This window comes from Mus musculus, chromosome 17 (genome assembly GCF_000001635.26).
Source record: "Mus musculus strain C57BL/6J chromosome 17, GRCm38.p6 C57BL/6J".
Taxonomy (NCBI): domain Eukaryota; kingdom Metazoa; phylum Chordata; class Mammalia; order Rodentia; family Muridae; genus Mus; species Mus musculus.
This window is the reverse complement of record NC_000083.6, coordinates 17,887,530-17,897,117: the sequence shown is the minus strand read 5'-3', so window position 1 is coordinate 17,897,117 and position 9,588 is coordinate 17,887,530. Positions and strand designations below refer to the sequence as shown.

The 9,588-nt window shown below is 38.0% G+C and overlaps 1 protein-coding gene across 1 annotated transcript; it reads right to left on the bottom strand.

Moving 5' to 3' along the window:
- Positions 1-3,165: 3,165 nt before the first annotated feature.
- Positions 3,166-9,294, bottom strand: Fpr2 (formyl peptide receptor 2). Its single transcript, NM_008039.2, has 2 exons — positions 9,219-9,294; positions 3,166-4,385 (listed from the first exon to the last, which is right to left on the bottom strand). The coding sequence occupies exon 2, from the start codon at positions 4,372-4,374 to the stop codon at positions 3,319-3,321; it is 1,056 nt and encodes a 351-aa protein (NP_032065.1). The 5' UTR covers positions 4,375-4,385; positions 9,219-9,294; the 3' UTR covers positions 3,166-3,318.
- Between the last annotated feature and the right edge of the window lie 294 nt (positions 9,295-9,588).

Here is a 9,588-nt window from a genome sequence, read left to right as displayed (position 1 = left end):
TGATTATGGGGTGGATCGCTGGATATGGCAGTCTCTACATGGACCATCCTTTCATCTCAGCTCCAAACACAGAGGGTTGACATTCTCTCCTGCAGCTCTTATGTCCCATGCTTCTCCTCTGAAGGCATGATGATTCCCTGCCTCGTTTCTCTCTTTCAGTCCTAACCTGCATAAAGCCAAAGGACCACCCTCAGTTTACCTGTTCAGCCATTGGCCACTGGCTCTTTATTAAACAATCAAAAACCAACTGGGGAAAAGTACCTTTAACTTTTGGAGAGCTAGGTTCCCACGTTGGAGGCCCGAGTTAATTAGAAGTATTAGAACTGATACCCAGCACCTGGAAATACAGGCTGGTATTATATAGTCGTAAGAATTGATCCCAGGATGTAATACATGCTGAGAAAGCAGAATCCTCACCAATGGCTGAAAAAGGTTTAAGAGATAAAATGGCCTTCTCTGTGATTGTGTTTTACCTACAGCATCTGTTGTACATCAGCCTCTGAGAAACCATCATCTGGTGGAATGTGGAGCTACGCAAGAGACAGGAGATATTAGCATGTGGGGGAAACGCAGCAGCAAAGCCAGATTGAGTCACTGGAAAGGATTTCTTTAAAAAGACTTAATGCTTGGCTAGGGATGGTTGGAATGACAAGCCAAAACCCAAACTACCTTCTGAAGTGATAGGGGTTTACTGGCTATATCAGTCACATTTTCTTGTGCACCTGTATTTACGAGTTCAGCAAGGGGTACTAAATAGAGGGGAAAAAAACCAACAACAACAATATTTCTCCACGAATGGAGAAAATGTGTCTCCATGAGGTCACAGACCTGAGCAGCAGGACTGACTTATTTTCTTGCTGTTACAACTCGACTACCACAAGATGGCGCACAGTATCCAATAAGTTGCTTCATATCAAATTGCAAAACAAATTTAAAAACTCTGGAGACAGCCATTCCAGAGGCTTTGGTTTTCTGTGTTTGACATCTCCATCCCCTACTAGATTCAAGTAGAACTTCTGCTTTTACATTAATGCATTATCTGTGTTAAAGTACCCTGAATCCAGGCAAGAGGAAGGAAAAAAAAGACTCAAGTTTAACATATCTACCTTTTAAAAATCTTACACTTATTCCACACATCATCATGTACCCAAAGTAGTCCATAGCCTAGTAGAAACACACGCTCATCCATGCTGTATTCACAATAGCAAATAAATGGATTCATTCTATTTTTATATAACAATTAATTTTAAAACAAGTCTATGGATTTGAAAAAGAACAGGAATGTATGGAAAGATTTGAACAGAGGAAAGTGAAGAAGTAAATGATATGATTATGTTATAATCTCAAACAATGGAGAAAAGAAAATGTGGGGAAAGAACATGTGGAAAGATAAAAGGGACACACACACGCACACACACACACACATGCACACAATGGTTAAACAAAAGTCTCTAATAGTCTTTCTTATTGATGCTTCCTCACTATCAAAACAGATACTTGAAACTTCCTTATTTTTTAAGATTTTGGAGGTCTTTACTACACCAGTTCCATTACTCTGACCTACAGTATTTCCTATTAGTTAAGAAATAGTTGAGAGTTCCATTTCTCAGGCTTGATTATAGCATTTGATACTTAAGTAATGGCCGAGGGCGGAGAGGGGGATGATATAAGCAATTTCTCTATCCTCACTTCAGGTCCCAAAGACAAACCCTGTGCTTGACTCTCACTTTGGAAAACCAATGAGTTTATTGAGCTGCTTCACAAATCACAGGTGATGGGTTGCTTACAGGATTACAGTCACTCCACACACAACCTCATCTAAAAAGCCTTCTCAGCAAGGCTGAGAAATCCCCAGTGCTGCATAGATAGAGCCCATGTTCTAGATCTCCTAGGCCTCTGTAAACTGTAGCCTGTTCCCCAGGCCATGTGAAGAGGCGCCACACACTAGGGGAGATTGGATACTCACATGAGAATCATGTACTTTACTTTGCCCCTCTAGGAGGAGTATGAGGGGTATGTAAGATGGAGATGCTAAACTCTCCAAGATGGCAGTTGCTTGTCTCAGAGGACCATCACTAGTGCCAAGATTCTAGTGATGTGCATTGTGTCTAGATAAACCAAAGATCTGAAGACATGGTCAAATATTTTCTACTACCTCTGTTTCCTTTATCTGTCTATGTTATAATTTCATTTATTATGTATTTTAAAATTATGTACATGTGTACATTGATTGCTTGTTTTCAGTTCAAACACACTTGCCTCCCTTTCTTACTTAATCTCACTCCTGTTTATCTCCTTTGTCTACCTAGACAGGCTTACTTAAATACACACACACAAACATACACACACTTGCGCACACACACACTATACATACCACACGCACATGCACACAATCACAGAATGTGCATACCATACACAGACCAAACACACACATCACACACAAACACACACCAAACACACACACCAAGCACCATACACACACATACACACACATATGATTCTGTGTTTTTATATAAAATTTAAGAACAATAATTAAAAGACATCATATAATAGGTGTGCCTCACTTAATTTATTTAACGTGATTATCTCCAATTATATCCCTTTCATGGCAAACCACAACACTTTGTTTTGGGGACTGGACTTGAAGTAGTTTCTCCTACTCCTGCCTGACAAATGCTATGATTATAGGCATGCCCAGCAATAACATACTTGTTATGATAAATACTATTTTATATTAATATTTATATATTAATAATATTAAATAACATTTAATATTACTCATTAATGATAAATAATATTTAATATTTTATTTTATATTTAGTTATTTGTGTGAAGACAGCAAATGCGTATGAGTATAAATGCTTACTAAGTCTGGAGCCCTTGAATTTTCTACAGATAGAATTACTACCAATTGTAATTCAGGTGCTGTGGGTGGTTGAAACTAAACTCAGGTATTCTACTAAAGCAGAAATTTGTATTAACCATTGAGACATCTTCTCAGCCTATGAAATAGAATAACTTATTTTTAATATTTACCATCATGTATAAGCCTTGAGAATATGCATTGCTCTTTTCCTCTCTTGTAGTACATTGCTCCACTACATTAGTTTTGTTTAGAGTATAAAGGCTTAGTTTTTAAAAGAACACAAAAGAACAACAATATTAACATTGACTTTTATTTCATTTTCCAGATTCAGGGGACACAGAAGTTTTTTTTTTTTTTTCAGATTAAAAATGCTATAGGACACAGCATAAGGTAAGGAAGGCAGAAGTGGAATGGGACTGAAGTGGAATGAAAACCATCCCTTATCACAGACTTCATGGGGCCTTTAACTCAATGTCTGCAGGAGGTGAAGTAGAACTGGTGCTTGAATCACTGGTTTGACCAGAATCCTCACTCAGGGCTCTCTCAAGACTATAAGGCAGGGAATGAATAAATCTCTCACGAAAGTCCTGGCCCATGAAAACATAGAGCATCGGATTGAGACAACTATTGAAGTAAGCCAATGAGCTTGTTGGGTTAACAAACATGTCAAGAATTTTATAACTACCACTAAGCAATGTCTCTTTAAACCAGACTGTGCCCAAAAGGGCCACAAGCTGAAAGGGAAACCAGCAGATAAAGAAGGAAGCCACAACTGCTGTAAGGACTCGTAAAGGACGGCTGGAATTAACAAGGTTTCTTCTGTTGATCTTGACAGCAATGAGTCCATAGCAAACAGCAACAATTGACATGGGCATGCTGAAACCAATAAGGAACCTGATGATCCCTCTAGTTGTTACAAAAGTGATAGCTGTGTTCAACTTTTCTTCATCAGTTTGAGCCCAGGATCCAAAGTTGAATGTACAATACACATCTCCTCCAGGAATTCTAACAGTAGTCAAGAAAATAAAAATGGGCAAAGTGAGAATCAGAGCAAAAATCCAGGGCCCAACAACCACCTTCCTAGCCAGGCTCACAGTGCGGTGGTTCTGAGCCCAGACTGGATGCAGAACACAAATGCAGCGGTCCAAGGCAATGAGAGCAATCAAGAAGACACTTCCAAACAGGTTTACATCTACCACAATGTGAACTAATTTACACAGGAACCAGCCAAAAGGCCATTTTTCTTTCATAGCCATTTCAACAAGAAGGAATGGTAGAGTTGCTGTGAAAGAAAAGTCAGCCAATGCTAGATTCAGATACCAGATAGTGGTGACAGTGTGTGGCATCCGGAATCCAGCTACCCAAATCACTAGTCCATTGCCCAGCACACCAAGGAAGAAAGTGATGGAGACAACCACCATTGAGAGGATCCACAGAACTCTGGAGATGGTAGAATCATAAACCACCACTTCTGATCCATTCAGATGGATGGAGTAGTTGGATTCCATTTTGTCTGCACCTGAAAGTTTTCAAAAACAACCATTTCTCAGATATTTGGCTCCTTCTGACATGACACTCATTTAGAATGTATACCACCTGCTACTACAGGAGAGCATTTTCACAGTAACATTTCAAAACTAGCACTTTACTGCATACCTTTCTGGGGTAGCATAGCTCTCCACATTTCTCATATTCTTAAAACTATTCCTGCTTTTAAACTAATTACAAAAAATAATAAGCCCTCATGTCTCAACAGTGATACTGAACTGAGGGTGAACAGAGAGGAAAATATGAGTGAAAGGACTTTAGCACTTCAAGGAAATCAATGGACTTAGTAGACTATACTTCAGTAAAGGTTTTTCATCAGTTCTCTGTTCACCAAATAAATAATTCAGTGGAGAGATGTCAAAACCTTAATCAAAAAGTTTTTAAAGATTTATTTATTTTCTATATGAGATTCCGCAGTCATTATCTTCAAATGGATCCTATTACAGATGGTTGTGAGCCACCATGTAGTTGCTGAGAATTGAACCCACAACCTCTTTAAGAGCAGCGGTCAGTGCTCTTAACCACTGAGCCATCTCTTCAACCACAATCAAAAAGGGTTTTTGGCAAAGCAATAAATGTACACTCCAGAGAGAAAGAGTAAAAGACTCAGAGAGAAAGACAAGCAGACACACAGAGAGAAAGACACAGAAGAACAAACAAGAGATACTCAATGGGATGACCCATAGAATGAGTACTGCCTAATGGACTCTGGGCTATAGATTTCAATGGCAGTTTAGTGAGGATTTATGAGGTGAGTGGTATATATATGGAAAAAAGCTGACCCTTTATGGTTCAAATTGTGGTAGACCAAATTTGAGTATTGATCTTCTTGAATTTGTACAAAGAGGTTAAAACCACCACAGTTCAAAGAATATTATAACAAAACAGAGGGCACATGCAGGCCCTTGTTAATGTATAAGTGTGGTTTCTGGTGATGCTTGTTGGTATCTTGGTTTCTTATCTAATACAAAGAGAATGTTTAAACATGAAGGAACATCCTAGACACAGCTGGACAGAGGAACAGGTAGGTACTATATTCAATCCAGTGCCTGATTAAGGTGAAGTTTCTACCACCTTGGTATACAAAGAGTATGCATGACTGCACAGTTTACTGTTATGAGTGTTAGAGGGTGAATTTTAATGGAGTTTGTGGACTTCTCCTGAAAGACCATGCATTCTTTATTTAATGTGGTTGGAATTTTGAGTGGCCTGTATAAAAATTCTAAAAGGTTTATCATTTCTTCTTTTTCTTTTAAGACTAGAATGAGGTTAATAGGAAATATGACCCTGAAAACTATATAAAAGGACAGACTTTAATCTAGCTAGATCTGAGGCCTCCTACCACACCACAGGTGGCAGATGCTGCTGAATGTGTCTGTGCCCTCTGTCACACAATCTGATCACTTGCTCTTTGCGAAACAAATCACGATTTTCTTGATGGAAGTTGTCTCTCCATCTACTTTTGAATATATATCCTGACCAGGCTAGAGTGTATCTTGAATCTTCACTGCTTCTTAAGGTAGAGCCTGAGCCATTTACAAAGGACGCAATTCTACTCACACATCTACTAATCTATATCCCCCATTAAGGATATGAGACTTGGGCTTAATGGTAGCACACTTATATAGTGGGTAAACAACTTTAGGTTCTATCTCCAGCAATATAATATAATATAATATAATATAATATAATATAATAGCAAAAAGAAATTTTATCAATTATTAATTAATCCTGCCTTAAAATGTACTTGCATAAAATATAGGGTACTTTTGCACCACCATAAACGTTTTAGACTTATCAATGTATCTTTAGAAGGAATAGTAATACTGACCACTTCTTAGTTGACTGGTTGGGGGGTGTAGGCTTTGTTTTTTGTTCTTTGTTTTTTTGTTTTTTAATGTATGGTTGAGAAAGGGTTTAGTTAGTATCTCAGCTGACCTCATATTCCTGACTTTCTGCTTCACCTTTCAGAGTGCTAAAATTACCAAGGAATGTTAGAAGATATCAGTTCACAAAATTGCTCTTTGCTGTAGTAATTCTGTTAGTCTCTCATGAATTTTCTGGGGTGAGTAGACATGTGTCATGTTTCCCTAGGAAAAGTCACACTACACACCCCGATAATTTGCTCAACTGTAAATCTCATGTCAATATTGAGAGACAGCAACACCACTGTTTTATCAAGCCAAAGCCATATTCTAAGGATTTTGGTAGAGTATTGTTTGTGGGTTTTTTTTCTGTTTTTGTCAGAAGAGACAAGCATTGGAACCCTAATTTAATTTTAGAGTTTCAAATTTTGCATCACTAATATGCCTCATTTGATATGAACCTGCCACAGTAGCTGATTATGCTCATATGGTGATACAATGATGATTTCTCTGCTTTGTTTCTCATAGCAGTTCCTACTTTTCTTTTTCTAACACATTCTTTTCACTAAGATCCTAACCAGGACATTGTGTAATGTTTTTCAGAATTTCTCAAGCCTAGCACTGTTGACATCTGTCAGTACTTAATTGTGGTTGGGTATAATGGAGCAACTCTTGTCCAGCTATGATAACTAAAATATCTATAAATGACCATTTTCCTTTGGAAGACATAATGACTCCTAGTTGATAACCACTTCTATAGTATAGAAGATAGAAAATATAGGTAGAAAGACAAATATGCTAAAGCTCAATCACTCTTTTGTGCACGTCAGGATCTATGAGTCACAGAAGAAATCATGTGCTGCTTAGGATGGTCGGTGTATGGTGAAACCCCAACATATGCCAATTATCCCATTATAATTATCTTAGGACACACATCCCCATTTTATAACTAATGAAACCATGACTCTGAAGAAGTAACTTTCAGAAGCAGAACTTTTTTGCTAATTCTATTTACCATGCTCATTTCCTGTTTAATATGTGCATACATACTCCAAGCTGGGAAGATGGCTCCCAGCTATAAAGCACTTGCCATCCAATAAGGACCTGAGTTCATATCTACATCACCCATGTCAAAACAAGGTATGGTGGCATACATCTACAAGTCCAGTTGTGGAACAGGGCAGGGACAGGATAATCTGTGAAATTTCCTTGCCTGACTATCCAGCCCAATAATATGTTACAGTCCCAGAAAGAGGCTTTGACCAAAAAATATTTAAAACACATAGAATAACAGAGTTATTTGTTTAATGTTTATCCCCACATTCATAAACATTAACACACACACACAACAAACACAGTAAACTGATTATTCCCTCCCTTTGATTGCTTCTCAAATTATATCATTCCCTCTAATATTCTCAGAGGTTTTTTTTTTTTTAATGGTATCAATTTCTGGGGATTTTTTGCTGTACCAGCTGCCATATCTCCATGCTGCTGTGTGTACCACTTCCAGAGAAGCAAGAGTTATCGTTCGTTTCAAGTGGCCTCTCCACATGCACTGGCTCAGTATATGTCTCACACCTTCCTAGATATTCATCTCTTGAGTTTTTAATATCTCTTTTCTTCCAAGCCAAGGGGAAAAAACAAACAAAACAATAACAACAACAAACAAACAAACAATAACATCAGGATATACTTTCCAGTAGAGCATTCTCATTAACATATGAATTATCATGTTGCCTCCCTTCAAGACCCAAACATGGTCCTCACACCAAAAATCCCAACTGTTATTTGAGGCTGTGATGAGAACTGCATATTCAAGGCTTGATTCCAATACAGAAAGAGGTACAGTTTGATAATATACTGGGATAAGTTCTACACAATAAAAAGTAAAAGGGGGCTAAACAAAACTACTCAGAAAATATGAGCATTGTGTGCTCTTCCGGCATATCTCAGTTCAGTTCCCAGCACTGTCATGTAGATTTATATCTGTAAATTCAATGCCAGGAGATCCAAAGCTCTTTACCTACTTTCTCATGCACCAAGAAAGCATGGGGCAAAAAGACACACATTTATGAAAAATACCCATACATATCAAGAAATAAAAAAGTAAATTGAATGCTTGGGATGTAGTTCAACATTAGAGCATCATCCTAGAATCATTTAGTAGTAAGGGACCAGAAGTGTGAATCAGTGGTAGATTACTGCCTAGGATACACCTAGTAAGGAACATGATTAGTAGAACAGCATCTAACTAGCATATGAGAAACATTACATTCACTTGAGTATGGAGGCAAGAAGGGCAAAGGAGAAAAAGGTGATAAGCTTTGTTTCATTAAACAGACTTGTTTCTGTGAAAAAAAAACTCACAGCACAATCTCAGAACTTATAAATATTCTTTATATTTTTCCCACCTCCTATCTTCTCATTAATCCACTCCATACTGTCTTGAGTCTTTGGAACTACTCCAAATTTCCACCTTCATGGATGTGGACTCCAGACAGCCAAACTCAAAGTTCTCAGTTCTTATCCTGATACCTCCCATGGCACAGTACCAATTACACCCTCTGCTTTCTTCTGAAATCACATTAAACTTGTACTTTAAGATGAAAAGAAAGATACAAGCAACACATTGTACCAACAATTATAGCATAATGGGTGGACATATAAAAAGCACAAGAATCAGACTCCTCCACTTGACTTTTTTCAAGTGTCTTCAACTCAGTTCTGCATGATTGCAAGGCAAGCACTTATACACTGACCCATTTCCCCATAGTTTCAAGTGTTTCTGTTCAACACATATTCTAAGTCAAGAACTCAGCAGCCATCTGGTGAAAGTAAATATGGTCTTAAACATCTCTTCACAGGGTTTTAGGAAGTGTCCATCACATATAACAGCCATTCAAAAAGTAAGTTTCAGTTACTAGAACACAACTTACAACCAGCTGAGGTCTCCTTCTTACACTCTTCGGTTCCTGTGGTGTAAATGAAGTACTTGGCTCTCACTATAGACTTAAGGAAACTCTGAGAGGAACAAGAAAACTGAAACCAACCTTGTTGTAGAAACTCTTGGTTTCCTAAGATTCCCAGAAGCCAGGCAAATGGGATGCTATTGGAATCCTTTTATTTCATTGTATTTTTTATATGGACATTTTTCTTAAAGTTGTGTGTGTATAACATACATGTCTGGTGTCCTCAGAAGCCAAAAGATAACACTGGATCCCTAGGAACTGGAGTTACAGGTAGTTGTGAGAAACAAGGTGGGTGCTGGTAATTGAACCTAGATTTCTGGAAGAACAGCCAGTGCTC